At 38.1% G+C, this 25,537-nt stretch overlaps 1 protein-coding gene across 2 annotated transcripts; it reads right to left on the bottom strand.

Moving 5' to 3' along the window:
- Positions 1 to 1,319: 1,319 nt before the first annotated feature.
- Positions 1,320 to 25,537, bottom strand: LOC128307475 (acetylcholine receptor subunit alpha-like). Of its 2 annotated transcripts, XM_053045347.1 has the most exons (14): positions 25,461 to 25,537; positions 24,780 to 25,076; positions 21,728 to 22,268; positions 21,594 to 21,638; positions 21,384 to 21,493; positions 14,739 to 14,919; positions 7,312 to 7,427; positions 6,994 to 7,162; positions 6,733 to 6,869; positions 6,572 to 6,660; positions 6,435 to 6,489; positions 5,072 to 5,191; positions 3,466 to 3,712; positions 1,320 to 2,819 (listed from the first exon to the last, which is right to left on the bottom strand). In XM_053045347.1, exons 3-14 carry the CDS (start codon positions 21,938 to 21,940, stop codon positions 2,628 to 2,630), a joined length of 1,674 nt encoding a protein of 557 aa, XP_052901307.1. In that variant the 5' UTR covers positions 21,941 to 22,268; positions 24,780 to 25,076; positions 25,461 to 25,537; the 3' UTR covers positions 1,320 to 2,627. The 2 variants fall into 2 exon arrangements, with proteins under 2 accessions (XP_052901307.1, XP_052901308.1); XM_053045348.1 differs by lacking the exons at positions 14,739 to 14,919; positions 21,594 to 21,638; positions 21,728 to 22,268; positions 24,780 to 25,076; positions 25,461 to 25,537 and having other exon boundaries at positions 21,384 to 21,441.

The following is a 25,537-nucleotide window of genomic DNA, read 5'->3' on the forward strand; positions in this document are numbered from 1 at the left end:
TAACCTTAATTAACATACAAAACGGTTTAAAATTATATATGCCATCACTGTTAACTATCAAAGTACAAATCACAATTGTATCTATATTTGAGCTTAGATCTTGGCCATCTTGCCCCACTCTAAACGTACCTACTATCAGTTGTACGCATGGTTAAACGAAACGGCATTATACATCCATCTAGACCTAGCGTGGTTTGTTTTACCTTCGTTCATATTATTTATCGCTTGGCAGTATGTGTTGTTATCTATATTTTTTGTCTTCTTCATTGTATTTTGTTTCACCCTTTTACTTCTCACCGTTGTGGCTCACTAAATGAATCTCTCCGCAACCGATGCGATGGCCGGTAGGTGGCCGGACAGTGTTACACTAGATCACTAAACGTCAGCAGTCGACTGCACTCAGGTTTGCACGCATCTAGGTGTCATACGCCTGGTTGCAGAGAGAGCCTTTAGGCTACATCTAAATCGGTCAATAGCCCCCACTATCAATATCTTCCCTCCCACGGGAGCGTTAGAGGTCGAGCCTGCGACACTCGAGTTCTCTTTGCGCCCGTATCTATGCAACCAGTACAACAGTGTAGCGTTTTAATTGAGCAAGATTCTTTGTGTTGCGTTGTATGCTTTAAAGCTACCTTTTCCTTCTTCCTTTCCTTTTTTTGTTTTCTCTCATCGGTTGTGTGTCTGTGTATGTGTTTTTTTTTTTGTTTTACTTGTAACATAGCGCACTAGTATAGTTTTGTTTCCACTTTAATATTCACTATATCATCAGATTATTCAGTTTTCATGATTTTATGATTCGCTACTAGAAAAAAAAACAACACAAAACCCAAAGACAAATTACAAACAGCACGTTTTCGTAACGTTAGTAAAGACGTTAAACTAAAACTAAAACATCATTCTACAGTATATTTATATATTTTTAGAAAAAGAAATAACCGAACCACTAGCTCAAACACAGTCTGCACCAAATTGAGGGGAGGTTTTGTTTGTCCCTTTCTACTATTGTTGATTACACCGTTTTACAAGATGCTACACGTACACGTAACTAATTTAGAATAAGGTAAATCTAAACATTTGTGCCTAACCACGGTATTGAATTTTGTTAACCACATAACAACAACAGCAGTTGTTCTTGTCTTACTTTTTTTTGCTTTGTTTTGCATTGTTTGCTTAACGTTTACACTGATTTTAAATCGATTTGCCTCTCTTTTTTTTAAACGTTTCCCTTTGTTTTGCCTTTGTTTAAAACTATGATACCTGTTTGGTTTTCTTCCATTACCTTTGTTTTGGTTTTTTTGTTATTTTCTTTTATATAACGCTTGTTTTGTTCCATTTCGTCACATTCTTTACTTTACCCGATATAAGTGTCATTGTTGTTTGTTTTGTTTCCATCTTTTTTTTTTGTTTTGTTTTTCATTGCCCTGCTCCATTAAGCCAGTTTGGGTTTGTTTGTATTGTTTCTTTCCCATTTTTCTTCTCTCTTTCTTTCTCCCTGTTGAATATTTTGGTTAACATTTCTATGCACCTCTAACCGTTTTGCATTCTGTTTTCGATTAGTCTAATCTCCTTTCCTGGCATGCTTCGTGTTGTAATTATTACATCGTTCAAATTTGTTGTTTTATTTTGTTGTTCTTGTTGTTGGTTTAATATGTTTTCGACGTCATGTGTGTAAAATGAAGCATGTCCGCTGTTAAATCTGTCCCGCACACACACACACGCACACTATTTGTTTTTAGCGTGGAATGATGGAAATGGGGCAAATTTGTGTAGGTGTGTGTGTTTTTTTTCTGTTCATAGTTCGATAAAAAAATATTGTATTTCACTTGTCTCATATCTCTTGTCTTAGTTTGCTTCTTTCTCATTTTTTTTGTTGTATTATTCTTTATAGACATAAAAATTCTACTCGTTTAAACCTTACTCTTAAATGTTAACTCTTGTAGTTATTATCTGCATCTATATAATACTGTTTGACGTTTGTGTATGTGTGTGTGTGTGTCTGTGTTTTTAATGCTTACGGATGTGAGTGTTATTATCTACCTTTTTTTTTGCTGATAAATTGTGTCGGCCATTTTATATGCGCTCTGCTATAACGTTTCGGTGTTTGCCCGCGTCACATTGCAACCGTGCGGAATATGTACAGTCGAAACAAATCTACTACTGCATGCACGACCCACATCCTGTTGTCAAATTGAGCGTCGATCAAGAACGGGCTGGTAGCGGCCAAGGTGAACACTGATCTCATCATCACTGCATAGTCATTGCGTCGTTGCCGATCGGAGGTGTGTGTGTGAATGTGTGTGTGTGTGTGTGTGTGCAATGTGCGTGTAGGTGCTACTAATGAAGGCCGATAGTAGAGAAACTGAACAGACTGGTTGCTCCGGTCTGCTACACGCTACACCGCTTCATCGCCTCTCTACCGCTACGCAGCTTGGTTCCTGGTTCGTCCCTTTCATACATCCCGCACGCTTTCCCGCGCCCAGATCGCACTGTTTGGCCGACTGGGTGCAACGGGCGACCCGCAACCGGGCGTACATGAAAAGGCAGCTGCTCAGGGCCGCGGCGCACACGAGCAGCAACCCGAACCCGAAACTGAAGCCAACCGGCAGCTGCGACAGTGCCGGCGAGCGTTATTGCGGGGGACAGCGTACGACGGTCGAGGTGGCCAGCTCGTCGAACGTCTTGTCGATCGGTATCCGGTCGTCGTACAGGGTTGGGGCCTGCAGTATAATGCCGGCCGTGCCGGCCAACACCGCCAGCGTGAAGATCCACAAAAACAGTCGATCGAGCACCATTGCGACGTACTTCCAGTCCTCCTTTACCTGTAAGAACAATAACAGTCGCGTAAGCAATCAAGAAAAACGCTATTACAAGAGCAGATGGAATAGGGCTATAAGATTTTTGGGCTCCAAGATTTTTTGCTCTATTGGGATGATATTGAGGATTACTTTGAAATTGGTTTGGATGTCCTTATTCTAGCTCTTTTGGTGCTTCTTCTTCCTCTTCTTATTCTTATATTCTTAGAAATCATTGGTGAATTCTTCTATGTTTGGGGAACCTACCATCTACCCGTTATATTGAAAGGCTTCTTTCTTTGGCCTAAGACTGGATCTCAAGACCACTCCGCCATCTAATTCTAGTTCTAATCACTGAATCACAGCATAACTGCACAGAGGTGAATATGGCGCAGATATTCGGTTCCGTGGAATACAGATGACTGGGCGCCTTCATTGCCCCAAGGCCCCTCCTATCGCTACGTAGATTGACGCCTATCACGCGTCAAAGCATATCGCCATAAAATGTGGCCTTGTAAAATGATTTTGGGAAATCCCGCGGGAACTCTAATTGACATTCGCAGTCCGAAAGCAATGGAGCTGGATTCCGCATGAGTTCATGGGGCTGTACTGTTTTCTGTATAGGTGGTTAGTACTCTTGCTGCAAATTGAACTGTGAAGCAGCTCCACCTACCTTTGTCGAATCTTCCAGCATCTTGGTGTGCTCGGCGATGAACCGCACGCAGAAGCAACTCCGGTGTACCTCGGTCGAACAGACGGCGTGCGAAAAGGCTGGCTGTTTGAACGCTGGGCTCTTCATGCCGGACGGGACGGCCGTATCGGCTGCGGTAGACATCGACAGTTCCTCCGACTCCGAATGGGGCAGCTGAATCGGTCCGTGTATTTGGCAGCTTCCACCAAACGGTCCCGTACCTGACAAACTGGGCAAACAAAATGGACAACCGATCAGCCATACGGATAGACAGCATGCCGCGTTGGTACGGGAAGCTTATACTAGTAGTTTGTTTTTTTTTCTGTTTTGGAACTCTTGAGATCTGTGTTGCTCAGGGAAATACGGCAAATGTGTCTGTGGTTGTTTGAAGTTGTTCATTTGGCAGCAAAATTATGGCGGAACACATTAGCCTAAAGAAAGAAAAAACGGCAACATCACGCACCATACAAAGTGAAGGTTTTTGAATGTGAAATTTTTACCACAACTCCGCTCGGTTGGTTTACCATTTGTATGGTGTTGAAAAACATTGAACAAAAAAAAATGTAAATAAATTTTTGGTATTTAAAAAAATCCTTATCATCAATGAGTATAATTCACACTGCACCTCCATTAATGTGTTTTCTCACGGATACTAAGATATGCATCCATATTATGTTTGCTCTTTACTCTTATTACAATGATTTGAAACAACTTTCACAGCAAACAACACATTACTGGTAAGTACTGCATGAATTACTATCAATCTGTTTTTTTTTGTTGTGTTTTCTTTGCGGTGACAACTAAGTTCGTGCAATATGCCAATAGGTGGCGCTAGCCAATCGATAAAGGTAACAACACTATCCGTTCGCTCAACTTGCATGCTTTGACAAGATTTTAACCATTTTCATTAATGTTTTCATTGGACGCCATCGTTATCATTTCAAACAAAAAATTGTATTGTATACCATACAAAACACTAAACGTTAAAGAAAACGATTTTAAAACGTATAAAACTCAACGCCATTTTGCTGTATAATTTATAAATAAATGAAAACAAATGGTTACTACTTTGAAGGGAATACATTTTCAAGAAAGATTAGAGCTGACAGCTGCGAGAGCACGCGAGAAGAAATGAACAAAACCATGGTGAAGGTGAGACTAATGCGTTGTTGCAGTTAGTGAAGTTTACAGCAAACTCCTATCAAGCTTGTGTAGTTATAGAAGGTATAACACAATTTATCAACAAATAGATTAAAGAAAAAAACAACCGGTTGCACGAATTTAGTTGCATACCTAAGCACCATTGAAATGTCACTTCACCACTCACGGTGAAGTGGAAGAAGAAGAGGAAAAAAACAAACGGCAAAACGCATGTAGAAAAAAGTAAATTGTGAAAACAGAGAACAGAATCGGATTAACGGAGCGCCACAGCACGACACAAACAAGGAAAGAAAGCGAACGAAGGACAGACCTTCATATGGATAAAAGTATTTCAAACACAGAGGCAAGAAAAATACAGAGAGAGAGAGAGAGAGAGAGAGAAAGTGTGTTTGTGTGAAATAAATTTAGTTGAATATGTCATAAATACCTTGACGGAGAAAGATCTTCTTTAGATGGAGCCCTATTAGTAAAACGAGCTATACGATTTAATGTAGTAGTCGAGTAATAAGGATAAAAGCAAGCGTGTAGGTCTTTGGATAGCAGTTTTCTACGACAAGCAGAAAATCCCAAATACAGAGGTAAACGTAAAGAAAGAACGAGAAGATAAAAAAAGAAACAGTATAGAAATGAGCTGATATCTGCATTGAAAAAAGTACGCTACGTAACTATTTATATTTATATATATATTTATAATATGGTACGGTTTGGCATTCCATACACGTGCATCCATCACGTCGGCCACGTGTACAAAAGTGAGGGACGGGATGGTAAAGGCAAAGGTAAAAGTGTGTAATAGGATAAAGGGAAAAGAAAAAATAAAGTAAATAAAGAGACAACCGGAGTTTCATGTACGATTGTACAGAACGAAGAATAGTCGGCCATTTTATGCTTTAAAATACTACCTAGCAGATGAAGATATTAATTGGATGCATTATAGTTGATAGATTAATTAAGGTTAACAATCAATCAAAGTCGGCCAATTCATAGAGAGAATGAGGTGAGAAGATGATTGCACTAATATCTAGGAAGTTAACATGCTACAAGACGGAGTTTTGTAGAGTTATAGAATAGACTAGCGTTTATTCTAGCAAACGTTAAACTTTCGTAAAAATAACTCATTTATTTCCCAAAAAATAACTTGTGCGAGAAAATTGAATTTTTGCTCACGTAATAAAAATAAATAGATAGATTTACGGTTACGTTCCGTACTGTTTATAAAGCGTGTTGTGATTGCGATCACAACGAGTTTGTTTTTAAGTACGCGTTAGCAGTAGCGCCCTACAACAATCTTGCTGTTGTAGGGTTTCGTTATTAGCACTGATTATGGGACAGTGCGCACCATCATTATAGGAGTGGTCACAATGTGCGAATAAGTGGAAAAATTATTGAAAGGGTTGCAAGACGCGGCTTTGGTCTCATTTACCGTGATACTAATTTTGCGAACTTTCGAAAAGATAAAAATATCGACATAATCGACTTTAACAACGAGGCGTTAACTTTACGCGACAGAGCCTAAAAGTGAAAGTCTGGTTGTCTTTCGAAACATAACATAAGTTTGATTTTAAGTACACTTTTTCCTAGCGCTGGAAGATATCCGGAACAAAACAGGAAGAATAACTATAGTTCCATCACAGGAAATATTAGGAATACGAGTGAGGGAACAGATTGATTGATTGATTGAACAAAACCGATTAGATGATCAAGTAGGAAAATTGTAGTAAGGGAAGAAAATTGGAATCGAAACGTTCGGAATGCGATTCGAGGTAAGACGATACGCAAACAGTGCATACCTGTGGTTTTCGATGTACGGTGGCCGTTTCATAAAGAGGAATCGTGGTAAAAAGTCTGCAATTAAAGAAAAAAGACATCCACAGAAAATTCATTTCAAATTCATCAATTCAACGTTCCTTGGCGCATGGATGCTTACCAATAAAAAATGTTTTCACCCACGGTGCCATTCGATGGGTTTGAGGTGACCGGAAATGGACGTTCAACACCACTACCGTGACGCATATACTGGAGGAGAGCAGATGTTTCAGTGTTAGAATGAGGCTACGCGATTCGTTCAGAACCGTTAAGCACACTCACCTAATGGACACAAGTATCATGGCAAAGATGAGATACTTTCCTAACAAAGGCACAACTAGCGACGTTGGCGGTATGATTTCGACTACCAGCAAGAAGAACACGTGAAGGCTAATCAAAATCGATATCGAAAGCGTTACCTGTGAAGTAAAACGAGTATACGATCAGTGGTGTATAAGCAACAACAAACAAAACGTAATTTTGTCTTGCGCATTGCATACATTTAGGGGAAACCGTGTGGTTACGGTGCACGATCGAGCTTACCTTTTCGCCACTGTCCGAAGGCAGATAGAACGTCAGCACGGTTAAAAACGATATGCCCATGCACGGAATGATGATGTTGACGGTGTAAAAGAGCGTCTTTCGGCGCATCGTTATGTTGAACGTGATGTCCAAGTACGGCTCATCGCAGCAGGTGTAGAACTTTTCGTTTCTGAGATTAGTGGAAAAAGATTTAAAAAAAACCCTAGTACAATGCGCTTTATCGTGATCCGATCCGTGCGGATCCTCCGAATGCGCTATTTCTAGTTACGAGCGGTTGACGACTACTACTAACGATTAGCGTATAATAGGTGTAGCTACCTTACAGCCGGCACTTCCAAGATATCCCACTCGACGGACATATAAAACTCGGACAAGTCCACACCGACGTCTACGATGTTACTGCCCGACTTCTCGTCCATGTGCCGCAGGTCAACCTGACAGCCGGGGATTTTTTTTGGGACCGGGGTTTTTCGTTCGTGGGAAGGGAGTGTTCGTTCATAATAGCAGCGTTACGCAGCGTGTTTCGTAGTAGTGATCACATGGTACGTTCAGCGGGTACATTCGCGTTTGTTACGTTATCGCGTCACAGACACATAAACAGACGACACACCACAGACGGGTACGAAAGGCGAGAAAGAAAGGCGAAGAAAGTAATGCATCGTTATAGACTGGTTTTCCTTTCGTTTAAGCTAGCTGGGAGCGTTACAAAAAAGAATCGTACAAAAGAATAGTAGTATTTTGTGATAACTTGTTGGTGGTAGTGATGAATAAAAGTGACGTAGCAGAAGAGGAGAGAGTGATGATGTGTGTTTCATTTGTTTCTTTTTTTTTTGTTGCTCCAAACTAATAGTTTACCGATTTAAAACCAGGTAATGAATAAGTAGAAAATTAACAATACAAGCAGTAATGTAAGAACTTGCTGCGTGTGTGTGTGTGTGGGTGTGAGTAGGTGTAGTTAAGTGGCTGGAGCATGAGTGAATGAAAGGTGAGACGGATGTATCAAAAGGTGCTACAGCGAATGAGAGTGAAATGTGTCAATAAGAAGCACTATTAGTAAAACTTGCAACACGTTTAGTGCATTATTTGGTAAATGGAAATAAAAATTACACAAACTATTGACATCATGAAAATTAACACGAAAATCATTAACGCATCATTAAACAAAAGAGAAAAAACAAAACATAAAATAAACAAACAAAAAAGAAATGAATACATTTCAGCATCGAAACAAACTTACAAAACAAAAACAAGACTAGAAATGAGCAATAGTTTGTAAAAAAAAACACAGAAAGTTAAGTGAAGAAATATCACTAAACGAGAATTAAAATAAAACAACAGAACGTATCAAACAAAACTACACCACCAAACGTGAAAACTAGATGATAGCAAAACAAAACGAATGAAGACATGAAGAAGCGGTTGCAACACACACTAATAATGCTCTATTGAAACAAAAAAACAAAACATTAAACGATAAATTATAGGTTAGGAAATGGGAACTAAATTTGACACCGGGAGTAAACAAATTTGACAGGTGGTGAAAGAAAGAGACAATAGTAAGGCAATGACGCTACGCTACCAAGCGGACACAGAGCAAGATGGATGTATTTATTGTTTAGTATGCTAAAATATTTATTATCTGGAGTTTATGAGTAGTTTTTTATTTTTTTCATTTCATGTATGTGCAGGAAAGGGATGCTGGATATTGATCGGGAGGGGTAATGGAATACTAGGGCAGGCATTTTATTTTTATGTTTAATATTTGTTTTTAGTGTTCAGTTTTTTTTATTTTAAAATTTTCATACCTTGTTTTATTTTTATTTTTTTTTTGGTTTTAGTACATGCAACTACGCAAACAAATGATTTTGTTTTTCTTTTTTCATGTTATTAAGATATAGGTGTATTTATTATTTAGCAGTTTATTTTAAACATCATTTTGTACTCATGATCTTTTGTTTTGTATGCTTTTGGATTTAGTTACACACCATTATGAGGTGATGGTGAAGCATTGCTTTTAGATAGTTTCTTTTTTTAAATAACAATTACGAGCTTAGATTAGTACGTGATACGTTTTTTTTGCTTGCGTTATATTTGCTTGCTTGCTAGGAGAACGTTTCCAACGAACGCAACATCAAGACGAGTAGAATCGCAAAACTGGTAAATGCAAGAACAACAACCACAGAAAAATACGCGCACACGACAGTATGAAATAAATGTAAAAAACGAAAGAGAGCTAGTACACATGGCCACAACGTAGCTAGTTCGTGGAATCCTAAAACCAGGTGCTAAATACAGAAAGACGCGAAATTTTGAAACACGGCACCGCTCGTAGTAAACGCTGTAAAAATCTGTCAATGCTTTCATCGGAGGAGTGTGTTTGCTGTGCTTTTTTGCTGTAGACTTTTTTAGAATGTTTACTAGAACGAGCGCCATTTTGTCATTAGCCGGCAGTGTCGGAAAGTGTTTGGTTAGGAAAGAGTGTCTTTGCTACAAAACTTCGTATGCATAAGATGGTCAATTCAATTTTGTCGATAGTTTATGTTGATTTTTTGGTTTTTTGCTTCACGAATTGTTTCGTTTTTATCTCAGGCTTCGGGGTTCGATATAAAATACGGTATACGAAAACTTACTAAGAGAGGAAAAATAGCAGGCAGTCATGCACAGGCACAGTTTTGCTGTTAGATCAGTCAGATACGGTCGTGGAAATAGTGTTCATCCCTCTTCTCCCCATAATCGAACGAACGGGCCTTAGGCTACATCTGTCTGGACAAGGCTACAGTGTCGTGCTCGAAGTTGTCGAACGGCGCGTTAAGTACAGCACTCGGTTGGATGCTTTTGTAAACATCAATTGAAGCAATCGGCATCGAATGCCTTTCTTCCCGGGCATTCTGTTTCATTCGTCATGGGGTAAGTTTTGGCGAAACCATTCACAAACTCACCTAAAACAGGCGAGTAAAGGATGCGGAACATTCAGGCAAAGTAAATGACACCAAACAGGCAAGCCAAGACGCGTATCTCATAGTGCTAGATATACATCAACTGTTATGAAGTTTTCACAATCCTACTATATACTAATGATCATGCAATTTAAAATACAACATAGCTGCTGTCTTTGCCACTCATCTGGTACTTTAACTTTCGTATATAGTTTTCACGTTTCAAAAGCTTGATCTTATAGACCAACATGCTTTTTGTTTGTTGTCGAAAAAGGAATCCTTATAATTTAATCAAAATAAAATAAATAAACAAACATAACATAACAAAAGCTCCTTCTAATAGTTGTTTCATATTCAAACGAGTAGCGAACACTACTCTTTATATTAGTAACTGTCATACACATAAAAAAGAAAAAAAAATGAATGTTTCACATGCACGCGGCAAATGTCAATGTGTAGCTGTCAGTTGACAGCTCATACGGAACACTACTATTACAAGCAGTTCGCATTACCACTACCTATATTTGCACACGACACTACAGTAACCGTGCTCGTCTTGGCTTGGCTTGGCATCAATATATTCTCGCTGCAATTCTGTTTCTCCAAAGAGAAAACTTCTCTCAGTGATTAGTACACCCATAAGCGTCAAACGAATCCGTGAGATCCGTTATATACATACAAATAAAACGCTCTCACCTGCATACTCACGGACGCATCCAAAACACTAAATGTGACAGACACGAAATAAGCGAGATACAAGTTAGCGCCATCTTGCGGCAAATGGTATCTAGCCCTAACCCACCTTCCGCAAAGGTTCGTACATACCATCGAGTTACAGACATTTGCTTTTGATAATTACCAATTTTTATCCCAATTCTAATTGCAATCAAAAAACATGGAACAGGTCAATGATGAAAGAAACAGCATCTGATCAGTAACTCTTGTTTAAATTTAGTTTTAATGGTTAGTTCTGTCCATTAGCATGTTAAGCCCTGTAGTGTCACACATGTTGAGCGTTATGACTGAAATAATATACTAAATAAAAAATATCATAATACACCTCTGCTTTGTGTGAAAAGCCAGAAATTGACCGATATGGAGTTGGAGTTGTTATGACATTCGAGAAATCTTTGTACTTTCTTATTCCTCAAAAAAGATATTTTTGTATCAAGTCTTTTCTGAAAGTTTGTTGAATGTTGCAAATGTACTTTCAGGAGGAAATAAGAAACATTAAACGCTAATCTCTAAACGAGTTAATGGAGATAGTGAAAGCAATGAAATAAACGGAGAAAAATAAACGAAAGAAATAGAGCTAGAGGAAAGATGAGAACCGGAAGGTAACGCTTTTACAGACAAGAATGAAACAGAATAACAACAGTAGAGGAAGAAATGAAGAATAAAACATAATAGTAGTATCTTTAGAGTCTCTTCCATTCCTTATACTCTATTTTTCGTAGTAATAGTAGTGGGCATCAACGTTGGTACCAGCATCGATTGTAATATTAGTGGTAATACAAGTAGAAGAACGTGTCGTTCACATGTGTTCAAGCGAATATTAGGTCTGTAGAGGAGTTTACAGGTAGCATAAGTATTTCAAAACTTATCCTAAAACATTCCTTCATTTGCAACCATGCAGTTCGTTAGCCATGGAATTTGGTAAACAATCGAAGCCACTATTTAGCTATCATGTTTAGTTTTGCTATGTTTTAGATTAAAGGAAACGGAAACGCAAATGTTTGTCTTACCCTGTCCCATATGGGTAGACACGGACTATTAGCTATTAGGAATGGAGATATGATAATGGTAAGAGTAAAGAAAGAAAAATGTGTTATTATATTATTGCCAATGTTATTTAATTTGTTAAATATAACGTGTATTCACGACAGGATAGAACAAAAACAAGAAAGCAATTGAGAGATAATGTAGAACTGAGCCGCACAGAACAGAAAATGTCTACCAATGTATGCCAGCAAACGAAACATTTCTCACTTGGGCAAAACTTCACATGAAGACGCAGATCATCCGGGCAGGCGTGCCTTATTAGAATCGTGTTAACGGTGAAAATTAACCAAAGTGCGATGCGGATTGCATAACTGAAGGCGCATAACCAATTTTTGTGTTCACCTCCGTCAGAGCAAAACGATTAACATTTTGTAGTGTTTTAGAAATGTTTTAACTCTTTTTTAAGTTTGGTTTTATAACACACTTTTAGTATATCACTTATAAATAGTATTATAGCAGTATAGAAAATAAGCCCGATTCCAGAACATAACAAATCCACCTATGAAAAAAAATCCCTTTTGTTATCAAAGACCCCGTACGTAAGTAAATAAAAACGATACTAGTGTGTTTGTGTATTTGTTTTGAATTGAAATTTAGGATATTCAAACTGAGTTAATGTCCTGAATGAATGGTGTTATATTGAAAATCCATATTAAATTTGCGCACATCAAAACACTGACAGTATAGAAAAGTTTTGAAAGGCAGCACGACGTGTTTTTTTTTCTATTTTACGTAAATACGTATGTCCGGTATCCGTGTTTAACAACAATAAAGTTGGATAAAAAGTTACCAACAGCTTTTTATCAGAATAATGTTGTTTTGCTAACTGTAGACACAACTTCACAAAAAAAGCTAGAATACTTTCAAACTACTTGCCTTGGACTGACTACTGTTACTTCTACCATAGGGAATAGTGTCCCATTCGCACAACAGTCATTTAGCTTTGGCTATATATAAATTATGTGGCTGCATTCAGACCATTCTGCTACTTTATCTTCTTCATTTCAACAGCATTACACACTCTACTTTGCACTAAACAGTTCGCTTCCAACTGCCATCTAAAAAAAAAACATAAAACATGAGGTAGAATTACTGTCCAATGTTTATATAAATATAGCTCAGACACATCTTTAACGCATTTTTGTATCGCTTTCGGGCTGTTTGTAGTGTTTTGTTTCTGTTTTTTTAAATTTAAATTCACATCACACGTGTCGTGGTTTGTTTAGTTTCGTAAGTAACAAATCAAAAACACCGTCGAAGAAGTGGTGTGGACGTAAAAGAAAAACCAAACCAAAAAGGGAGATAAAAACACCAAACAAGCAAACTATAACATAACATTCTTGCAAGAAGTATCGGTAACACCCAAAAGTTCCTAATACACGGAGAATGTCAAATCATACAGAAACGTTCGCTAGTACTCGGTAAAACTTCGGCTAGAAGAAATCGGTTTGCTTTCATAAAATACTTTAATTGTTCTAAGTGGATAAATATAATATTTTTTTAACACCTTTCAATCGGCACTGGTGTGCAAGGCTTAGGTTTCAATCTCATGAAAAATGTTTCGCTAAGGATGCAGTACGAAATATTTCATAACGTTCGTTCGATCAAGAAGGCAAGCAGCTAACAGACCACAATCAATCAATTACATGAGGCACCATTGGCTCCCTAAAAGAAACGAAAGTTAGGGTAAGAAATTGTGAAAACATAACAGGAGCATTCCAAACCAAAAGTAAGTTTTTGTTTTCACGTATAATGACCAGGCTACAAACTATACTCGGTTCGTAAAGTGCTACAAACTTATAAGATCGTAAAGAAAAAAATAAAGAAAAGTATAGTACAAAGAAGAAGAAAACATATATGTACTTTAATCAACAAAAGTGAACACTAACCACATAAGAGTTAGTTTCAGAAGAGTTAAATTGTCTAATTATCAATTATGGTGTAGTTTTTATGGTAAGCTGATTCTTCATTATAATTTAAACCTTATGGTTATGTAAAATAAATAATACCAAAAAGGTGTGTTAAGAAACGACAGAAACAAAAAATAAAACTCAAGCACATGTCTTGAAAAAGACGATAAGAAAAGGAATAAAAAACACACAGCAATAAACATTCTTTTGCTGTCAAAGCAAAATGCTGGGTAGTTGCTAACAAACTTGCTATCAAGAGAACTATACACATGACCAAGATACTAGTGTTACGTTATAATGCATAATCAAAACAGGTTTTGTTTTTAGAACTTTGGTTTCGGTTTTTTTTTTACGCAATCAATGTCCAATCAACAATTTGATACGAATGAGGTATAAGTTCATAATCATACCGAAAACGGAAAAAACAACCAAATAGACAAACAATAGAAGGAAGGAGGACAATACGTAAAGTATAGTTTCCAATTACGGCATCTAAACACGACTCCTCTAGGGTACTTCACAAACAAGAGACAACAACAAAAAGAATAAAACACTTTGTTGCTGGCTAGTAATGATGCTGCTGTTGAACATGAGCAAAATCGAAAACAAGAAGATGCAAATGTAGTACTCAAGGCATGACACTGATGAGCTTCTAAAGCGGACTAAAACGGAATAACAAACAATATAGAAACACGAAATGAAGGTGGATGAACGAATGATAACGAAACATACAAACGAACTGGTATGTGGATAAAACGCAAAACAAACAGAAATAAATAACACGCATCATTGCTTTTGCCGAGCAAAACTTAGAAAGATGAGAACAATACAGAAACAAAATGATAAGTCTCAACAGAATGAACGAAAAAGCTATAAAACTAAGGAAGGAAACTAAAAGTGATAACGCAAGATGAAATACATACAAATATAAATAAAACAAAATGTGTGTCAAACTGATCGTAAAACAAATGTGGAATAAGGATAAAATAACAGCTTGGTTTTTCTATTGACATTTTAGTTTTATTATTTGATAGTGGTTGTATTTTTTTGATAACTGAGTGAAAATTTAGTTGCTTGAGATGGAAGTTAAAATGATAAAAGAAAATATTTCTTGCACCTTAAAACCGTCATAGGTCCAGCTTCCCAATTTTAAAACACATGTCTGTACATCGTATGGGAAATATTCAACATCGATCGAACACGACGATTTGTAAACTGCTGGTGGTTGCCAAATGACCATACCATTATTATATACGGTTGCTTTGGTCATAAGTGTTACCTCATAATGACCATCAGCACTGTGGAGAGAAGAAGAACGCAAAAACACTGTATAAACCTGCTAACGGAGATTAATAAGGTAAGAAGAGAAAGAGAGAGAGAATGAGATAGAAAGTTAAAAAAGGTTATAGAAAGAACAAGAGAGAGAGAGAAAGAGAGCGAGAGAGACAGCGAGATTTGAAAGCAATAATAAAACAGGGGATCAAGAAGAGACAGATAGAACAAGAGAGAGAGAGAGAGAGATAATAAAGGAGGAATATTGTAAAAGTACATTAATTGGATTCCAATTCATTCCGAATTTTCATTATGCATGTGTTCGTTTTTTTTTTCTTTTGCTATAAACTCATTTCAGTTCTTAAAAAATTCACACGTAGGGAACTTTTTGTTAGTTTTTGTCAAAGATAAAAAGAAGAAACAATACTGCCAAAAGGACGTTAAACGAAAGAGACGGAACATGAAAAGAACGGTCAAACATTTGAGGATCATACGCAGGCCCGAGTAGATAAATTATAAAAGATTTCTTCGAATTTTAGCAAACGAGTGATTAATACTTGGAGGGGTTTATGTTTAATTTACTTCATCGTTCTTAGTTTAGCACCAGAGGGTGACTTTCAAAAATACAAAAAATAAACACTAAACTTTTGTGTAGGTAGTAACAATTACGCTACTTGATTAGAATGACGAACAAACAGAAGGGGTTAATCGTTTTACGAGACGATGCGACGGAAAGCATATGGTTTGCTGAAAGTTACTTTTATATTTTAATTATAAGATGAAACACGTATACCATTGCGTTTTCCCCAGTTTGATTTGCCTTCTCTATATTACAAAGCCCTAGTATTTACAAACTTTGATACAGGTCAGTCTCGATTATTCGGCTTCAAATTGTTCCAAATATTACCTGGCGACAGAAATTGGTATATGCTACACTACACGTACCACATGTGCTGCTTGTGAAGTGATATAAATTATTTTAGCTTTGCCGGTTGTTTGATAGTCAGTATTTTTTCTATAGCAAAACATTCCACTTTTCTAGCAGCCAGGAAACAACAACCACCTAGAAAAGCTGAACTGCGGTAGTTTCCTCAAGTCCATTTTATTACTGACTTTTCAGCACCCCGAAACGTCCAGAGCGAACGTTGTTTTATGCCCGAGGCAACTGTTTTGTTTATGTTTATCGAAGCATTTTTATTCTTGTTTTTGATTTAACGCTGTACGCTTATTTATTTTGTGATGTCGAGTAATCAGTAGTTCAATACGACGAACAATAGCATGAGGTGACGTGAAAGCGGTACATAAGTACTATTTCTGTCACGTGTGTAAGAAATAGTTCTTGTAAAACAACATATTACATGGTTCGCGTTACAGTTTGCCCAATAGCAATGGTTAGTTTAAACATTTCAGACTATTTAATGTCATTTAGTAGTAGTGAACATAATATTGTGTCAAAAATAAGATAACAAAACACAGTTATACAGAATTTTATAATAGTTTAAGGAATTTAAAAAAAATGCAAAAACATGTTTTACAATTTTAAGATTAATTCATTATAGTGAAATCACAAACCACTTCGTTTTGCAATGAAAACATAACTAAATAATATATTGTTCTTTATAATTACCAGACAAGAGCATACACCGGTCCCATTTACATCCTAGCGGGAATAAGTGACAGGGTTTCACGTATTTTTAAACAATTTCAAACGGTATGTGCACGGATTTAACTCTTTTTCATTATTCGTTTGTTTTCTATTTTGCTTGCTATATACAGCGTTAACCGAGAATCACCTGTATCAGCCATCATAGAAAAATTCTTTAAAAACAGCCAAATGAATCAATATCATCGGAAAGTTAACAAAAATGCGCTAAAGAGACATCGAAAACTACTAAACAAAAGCAGAATGAAAGAGAAGGATAGAACAAAGTAAACAAAAACAATTAAGGTTGTAAATAACAGTATATACTGGAAGTATAAATAAATATTAACAACAGAAGGAACATGTAAAGTGTAAAGGCGGACCAAAAAAAGCAAACAAAATTAATAAAATTAACAGAAAATAGCAGCTTAAAAAAAAACTTTAACAAAATGAAACACAATGAAAGAGAAGAACACAAAACGATGTAATAGTAAAATAGCAAAACAGAGATAAAATATTCAGAAGGAAAGAATAAAGAAGACAGACATGACAGCTAGACTGGGTGTGAGAAAAGGAATGGTGAAGCAAGGCCATAAATATGTATATTTATATATGTATACGCGCATATCGATTCGAGTGGATAGTGGAACAATTTGACAGTTCAACTACGGTTATCGTGAGGACAAGTTAGCACGTTTTATACAGCTGAGTACATTTAGAAATGAAAACAGAAGAGATACAAAACATATGTGTCACTATATACTAGCAGTCGTATAGGCAGTGGTCGGGTTGTTGTTGTCGCAATCATCACAGACGCAGTTGTGGTGTGTGTTTCGGTTTCTTTTTTTATTTTTGTTTTATTTTTTTCACTTTCTTCTGCTCGTTTTAGAGTTTTTTTCGTTTTCTCCATTCTCTGCATACTCTTGCCTTATTTGCATTGTTTTCATTAGTTTGCTTTTGTAGTTTTAGTTTTTTTTCATCAAGTTCGAATTTCTGTGTTTGCAGTTGACATGTTGATTTTGTTTTTTTTTGGTTTTGTTTTGATACCCGATTGCTTTACAATCTTATAAGGTAGAGGTTATGTTTTAAATTAGCTATACGCAGTTTACAACGTAAAATAAATACTAAAACAATAAATACACATGGTGAGAAAATCGTCAAGCAAATGAGATAAGTACGAGTTGAAAACTTGATGAACTGGTTGATGGTTTGGTTTGCTATACATCAAGTTGGCTTTTGGTTTGGCTGAGTTTTTGTTTAGCTATTTACAAATATTTATGTAAGCTTGTTTTTTTCTTGTAGGAAAGGCAGGAAAAGGAAAGATTGGTACAGACAAAAAAAAAGAAAATAAACTAAATCATCATCATTCTTATAGGAAATGAATGTATCTCACTAACTGTCAACAGTTGTACTAAAAACAATCATATGTGTACTAAAAGTACTTTTTATAGCAAATTACACCATTTTCTATTTGACATGTATGCTAAGATAAATCCTTTCCGCCAAGGTGATAACATAATTAACACTTTCAGTAAAATATCGTATAACAGAAAAAGTATTACAGTATAACAGGAAGGGACATTAGCACGAGAAACTGCAGAAACTGAACAAGAAAAATCGATTGCGTTCAATAATCAAAGAAAAACCTAAATCAAATTACTCAACTGTGTAAAAAAAATCGTTTCTTTAAATTATTTAAAAAAAAAGACACGCTAGCTTACGAACAGTAATCTCACAGCTAAAAATATTATCAAACTAAACTGGCAATCGAGAAAATTAATAAAAAAAATATGAAAACGATGCAAACAAGTAGAAAACTATATTCAACAACAAGGAAACTGAATCAACCAACAGGAGAGGATAGAAAGTAGGGGAAAAACACACAAACAAAACGAAAATCATAAACAATTTATAACGCAATTAGAGGGAACATTTGCGGAGCAAAGAAGGTAGTATTGGTGAGTCGTGGGTATAAATATATATAGAAAATATATTTTTTTATTATTTTTTGTGTGATGGTGGCTGTGGTTATTTTTGTTTCTTATTTTGTTGTTAGAAAAACCAACAGATGAGTATTATAGAAAACCTACCTTAAAACCATCATATGTCCAACTTCCAAATTTCAATACGCATGTTTGTTCATCGAATGGAAAATATTCTACGTCAATTTCACATGATGATTTATAAATGGCAGGTGGTTTCCATTCAACCAAACCTTCCGAATATATGGTTGCTTTTGTTGCTAACGTCACCTCGAAATTGCCGTCGGCACTGAGATATTTAGAAACGGGGTTTAATTGTTATGAGCCGTATAAGGGGGTTTGGATATTTTTTTTTTTGGTAAAGGGTTTCAGTGATTTAAGTAAGGTTATCATTTGCTTTAATGAATCGTACGTTCTTAGTTAGGTTATGAGTTAGTTAAGTTACACATTTTCGTATGATATTTAGCAGGTGTTTGATCTGTTTATACAACGGGTACATCGAATGGGGGTTGGGGTTTGGGCGGGGGGTTAGCGTGTATGGCTGTTAATCGCTATCGCTGAGCACAATGTTTACGTCAAGGTGTGACAAATGTGTGCGTGTGGTTGTTGGGTTAATCCACTCGTTTTTTTTCCAAGAAAATGCCGTTTTTCTTACAGAAGCAAAGATATCAATTTAACAGTTTCCCAACCCAAATGGTGTGTTAATTTCCTTTTCCAGTTGTAAAAAAGTAACAAATATATGGTAAAATGAAAGTACAAAAACAAAAGCATTTGTTCTAAATAACTTGGAGCGATATTAAAACGCTTTTTTAACATTAATCCTAATAAAACTCCTTAAAATGCTTCAACAAAAACAACAATAGCTTCGCTATTTCTCACAGCAGTATAATTTCTTCGAAAGAAAAAATGATTCGAATCATTATCAAAAATACAATTAAATACCATAAATGTTCCTGATACCTTATTCGAGTGAAATATGCCATAAGATTTTTAGAACAGTTCTAATATTTATATCTTCAGACGAAACTATTTTTGCTAGTAATCACATCCATCATTCAGTCCAAATAAACCACGTAACAAAGAATTTCAACATTCCAAAGATATGTTACTTACAAGCAATCGTTGGTTTGATTAAAATTTATAATTGGTTTTATGTTTCAATTTTAACGAAATCTTAAGTACAGTTAATGTTTTTTAATCTGTTTTTATACTAAAAGACGGCTGTGTTCTGTTATCAAGTGAAGAGTTCACTGTGTTGTTTTGACAACTAACATTACTAGGTCATGTAGGAAATAACAACTTCTCTAGAATCATCGTAAAACACGCGCTACGAACAAAGCACGTGTATGTCAAACCCTCCCTCAGTGCACTTAGGGATGTGTTTAGTGGTGTTGAAAAAAATATTATTCCCCTAACTTTGTGTGTAAAACTTTGCGCTAAATAGTCATATTTGCAACAAAACAAGACGGGACCATTTGCTGCCGGTGCAGGTTTAGCGAAACGGTCAAGGTTTTCAGAAGCACAGACCTTCGTAGGTCCTGTCGCTCCAACCGACTGCTCTCGTATGTGCTGTTTCACAGGAAAACAAAACATAAAACATGAAAACATAAAGTAAACAACCCCACACAAAACATAACACCAGAGAGAAAAAAAGAGAGAGAGAGAGGGTGAGTGAGAAAAAAATCATAGGTGTATGTGTGTATGTGTCACAGAATAAAAGAGAGCGAGATAAAGAGACAGGGAGAGACAGAGAGAGACAGAACGAGAAAAGAGAGAAGAGAGAAGAGAGAGAGAGAGGAAATCCACATTCACACACATACACAAATAATTGGACAATAAAGACTTCAGGGGGTTCACTTTCGTTTCCCGTCACCCCTTCACCCCACCTCCACGCAAGCTGCCCGCGGAGAGGGGTTTTATGGTGGGGTTTTATCGGAGAAACAGGAGCAAAGTAACATATAAAATCCAACAGTTGTAGTGATATGCTAGGCGGTATAAGGTTGTTTCATAAAACATTTTGATAGCGGTGGTTAAAGTAGTGTTGCTAGTAGTAGCGGTAGAGTAAATAATAGTACTTGTTGTAGTAACCTTGTTTAGTAGCTGTCAAAGTGTTATCATATGATGTAAAAAGTATGCTGTAAAAGTTAGTAATTCGAGTCCTATCCGATGTAATTATATTTTGCATATCTAGGTGTAAGTACGTGTTCGTTCTATACATTAATGAGAATGTCTGAGCTGCTTACTAAATAATGATTTGAGTATTACAAGTATTACACCCCTCCCAAGGTGCGAAGTATGCAATCTATTTTAATATAACCACTGGATACGATCTTTGCAAACCCTTAAGAAATTAAATAAAACCTATTCCTCAACACCCAAGACCAAATGATTTTTGTAATATTGCATACGTTCAGGGACAAGTTCCAATGGCAAACTAAAAATTCTGCATTTACTGAACCTTACGAGCAGTATAACACTTTCAAACGTTCAAAGGAACAACTAACAGTATAGTTCAAAGGAGTGTATTACAGTACAGAGGTGACGTCATGTAGCATGTTTCCCTCAGTACTGATATCGTCAAACAGTCAAGAGTTTGAAATAAAATGCCAAAAAAAGTATTAAATTTATTCCCCAAATACAAAACAGAACAACATATACGTTAAGATGTTTCACATGATTATTCGAACAGTTAAATGATGTAATTAATTGTGTCGTTGTCATGTGTCTATACCCTGTCTTAGTGTTTTACTACAACTGTTTTTACTACAACGTCTTTGTGGCTGTCTGAAGGGGTTCAATTTCTGTTTTCCTTTCCGTCGGATAAAACCTTCACTAGGGCGTATCTTAACATGCTAAGCATACTTACTTATTGTATAACACTATGTCTGGCCGCCAGATGTGATCGGAGGGTACGTGTAGCATCTGCACCCCGCCATACTCTTTTGGTTCCCAGCGTAGTTTGTAGTCGTACCAGGACTGGATTGGAATTGATCAATAAGAAAAGAAACCCATCCGAACACTCATGTACACCGAACTTGGGGAAGGTATACCCCGTTCCCCACTGCCAGCAACTTACCTGTTCCACCCAGAGATTGGTGGTCATAATTTGATTTTTTAAGTTCTACGAGACAGAATTAAACAAAAATACACCAACGACATTAGTAAGGGAACAGTTCTTCCCGACGGCTCATTAGAAGGTCGCTTGCTTACCACATCGATTAGCTGGGACAGCTTTAGCTTGATGCAAACACGCAGCACATCGGACGTGTTCACGACGGGACGGACCAGCTTGTTGTAGTTGCTCAGCAGATCGTCGTACAGTCGCTTGGCGTCCGGATTACCGGCGACCGCACCGTGCACGACCAGCGCTGACAGCAACCAAGCCCGAAGCGTTTCACCCGACGTAGGCATGATCGCCCTCATGATGGTATACGTTCTTAAGCACACTGGTGACGGTGTGGTTGCCCGGGTTGTCACTTATCTTACAGTATCTTCAACACCCGGACACCCCTAAACCTTCGTTCACACTAATGCGTGTATCTCTCTGTCCACCTCTCCACGTCAACGCTTAACCTTTCTGCGCCGTGGGAGTAGGATGAGCTGAACGTACTTCACACGAACAGCTACTACTCTCTAGCACGATGCATTGCACTACTGTTTACTGGCAGGAACGTTGTAATCGCTTTGCGTTTACTATGCACACATCTGGCAGCCGTTCCCGCAGGGTACTTCACTAGACATTCAATCATTCCTGCAACAAAACAAAAACGACAAAGTAATGTTAATCGTGCACTTGATGTACTTCCAACGATTGTCGTATTATTGCGCAACAGAATGGCAAAACAAGAGATCTGGAGCAAATAGAAGAAATTACCATGTTTAGGCACCGATTACTGCGAGCAATAAAAGTACTACAGCTAGGATATCAATAGCCCTCAAACATTCACGAGGCAACAACACCAGGCAACAACCAAAACCGAAGGACAAGTTAATTGCAGCTATCGGCGATCAGACATACATATTGTAATTTAATATCCCGACGACACTCTCCGTAATGTAAGTTATTCGTCTAAGCGAATGCGCGAATGGTATCTCCACCCGAAGTAACACGGTACGATGATAGTTACCGTGCCCAGAACAGGCCACAATACATTAGTGGAAGCTGTGTTTATGTGTATTAGCGAAGAAGTGTGAGGTATCTCACCAGACCAGCAGAGTGTCTTTTATGGGTAGAGCGCGTCCTAGAAACTGGCAACGCACTATCTCACTGTACGCACCATTGATTCCATTAACCCATCACCTACATTCCATTTATCACCTCAGCATCCCGCTGTACGGAGCGCGGGCTCCGTCCGCTACCACTCGTCCTGCTACTAAGAGTGTGCCTTGGTATCCGTCACGCCTAGTGTCACGCTTACCATTCCCCACACGTACAATAATAAAACTGAACGTCAACACATTTCACTGTCTGCGTACAGACTCCACACACACACACACACATGCACACATACGCACAAAGAGCACCTCCCTCCAAACGATAATTTCGATGTCGAGCGAATGGACGTCGGTTGACGACAAAATGGAAGGTGGCAACACACTACCCATAAACACACACTACTTAGTCGCTCGCATAAAGCGACTTCCTGTTCGCAGTTGGCAGTAGCGTCAGATAAGGGACGACGGCGACGACGATGTCGGTTGATTACATAAACCACGAGGATGGATTACTGCGAAACGAAACGTATAACAGCGTACAGGCACGGGCAGGGCAAACATCCTGATAGCTTAATTGAAAATGCAGAACAACCCACCCATACACGCTTCCAACATCTTTCTTTGCCTCTTTTGTAGTAGTCGTTGTTTAAAAAAGTTAATTTTCGTGTCGCTGTTTGACAGTTTGTCTCGCAGCATCCGCTTTTTTACTGTTAGTGAAGCTGCCGTTGTAATACGCTGGTAGAACAACGGGGGTTGGGGGGTAGGTGGAAGGGTGGGAGCGCAAACAGTTGCACAAGATTCGACCAAATCTGCCCGCCAATCGGTTTCGGTGTGTGCGATTCCCTCCACTCCCATACCATTTCCCGCATCCTTGCCGTCAACGTAAAGTTTTTGGGAGCAGATAACGCGGAAGAGAAATTCCCTCACGAGCGCCAGCTGCTGCCGAACTGCTGCCACTCACTCCACAGATGTCAGATTGTTTAGTAAAGCTCACCAATAATGGGTGTCGGGTAGTCTCTGTCGCTCTCGCGTTATCACGCATACACCTTCTGCTGTATCCTTTTCACCACCCTTCATCAGGATTGCGCCCCTTCCCGACACAACTCTCAACGTTTACTCTCCGAAGCAGTTGCCTTGGTTTGCCTACTCTTTCCTGCAACAACAACAACAAAAAAGCATCCCTTCGATAACGCGCATCTCGCAGCTGCTCCGCTTGTTCTCGGATGAAGTAAAAGCTCATTCACGCTGTTCGGAAATCGGTTCGAAAATGTTCGTTTTGCGCGATTCGGGACACAAACAGATACGCAAAATTATCTAATTCCATTGCATAACTGGCCGTTTTGCAATGGTGTTTTCGTCACAAGGATGTCAACCGGACTTGAAAATTAGGCTAATGTTTTAGTCAACAGTTAAGGGTGAGGAGCTTACGGTATCTTTTAGAAACTTCGCCTAAAAGAAGCCCCCTACCAAAATTCGCCTGTATTTATGCAACTGTTCTACGAATCAAACCCACACACAAACACACGCGCGCTGCTCCTTCAGCACCTCGCCAACCCCGTGGTTCGGTGTGATGGGCCAATTCTTAAGAAAGCGCTCTCCCTCTCGGTATCTTGCTCTCCTTAAAGAAATTAAGATAGTACAACACCCATATTCTCCGTGTAAGATAAATACACGTGTGGGCTGGTCTGCGTGCTTTGCCAGCGTGTTTCGGTGCGTATATGTGTGTGGTAGAGGGTAAATTTTTTTTCCTAACCTTTCCCTACCGAAGTAAACCGTCCTTTCTTTCAAGGCATCAAGTTACACAATATTAAGGCGTGTTTTCTTAACCCATCAATAAATGATCCCGAAACATTTGGCAGCACTGCTTGAAACTGTGCCAAACTGTGGCGAACAACCAAACAGATGCAGATGAGGGGTGGGTTTCCTTTTTTTTTTTTGCTCACCCTTTGGTGACTTAAAATATGTCATACCCAGTGGCAGTAGTTGGGAACGGAAAAGGTGTTATAATTTTTTGTTTTTATACAACCACTTCCCACTTTTTTGTTACCTGCATGTGAAACGCCCGTTGACGGTGTATCCTCGTTTGGCTTTACGCACTGGTTGAATTGACTCCTTTGCCGATTAGATTGTTGATGATGGGCCGTTGATGGTTGCGACTTTGAAGCATGTTGACGCCTGACGCTATGCAATCAGGAGCGCTTTCGTTGATTTATCTTTATCTTCTTTTGATTACTGCTTTCACTGTTTTTGGTGTATTGTTTGGTGCGGGTTTTGTAAACACTGCTGTAAACACTGTATTTCTTTACTTCTTCTGTTTAACGACCACTTGGTTTGTTTGCTCGGGCTGGTATAAAAAAAGGATATATAACGAGTACGCTTAATAACCTCATTTGCAGCGACACCAGAAGCGCCGTGTCGTTGTCGTGCTTGGTCAACAACGAATGCACTCGAGCACAAAGTGCCCTCGCCCTCCGTTCAACAATAAAAAAAGGAAACCTATCCCAAACTTGTGCTCACTCAACAAAGGAATTCTGTGCTTCTGTGTACGCGTTGTTCGATTTTCCCTTGTTTTGCTAAATGAATTAAGCTTCATCTAATGCACTTTGGGTTCCGTCTTGCGTTTGGTGCACAACACGGCCCAGCCACGCCGCAGCACAAGGCAAACTTCCGGCAGGGTTGGGTAGCGTATGCGAATAAAACTTCAACACCACACACAGTGCACACTCACCCGAACAAGCGCCTGATAACGCGACTTCACCGAGCTCAAATGTTCAGCCCGTCACTGTCAAACAACACTAAGCGGCT

Source organism: Anopheles moucheti, chromosome X, assembly GCF_943734755.1.
Source record: "Anopheles moucheti chromosome X, idAnoMoucSN_F20_07, whole genome shotgun sequence".
Lineage (NCBI taxonomy): Eukaryota > Metazoa > Arthropoda > Insecta > Diptera > Culicidae > Anopheles > Anopheles moucheti.

What these genes read in the sequence shown, in the direction of transcription:
- LOC128307475 (XM_053045347.1), bottom strand. Translation starts at nt 21,940, where the DNA reads ATGAGGGCGATCATGCCTACGTCGGGTGAAACGCTTCGGGCTTGGTTG. An exon ending in CCAATCTCTGGGTGGAACAG is followed by an intron (nt 21,494 to 21,593) that starts GTAAGTTGCTGG and finishes ATTCCAATCCAG; the next exon opens with TCCTGGTACGACTACAAACT. An exon ending in GGTGAAAACATTTTTTATTG is followed by an intron (nt 6,490 to 6,571) that starts GTAAGCATCCAT and finishes CTTTAATTGCAG; the next exon opens with ACTTTTTACCACGATTCCTC.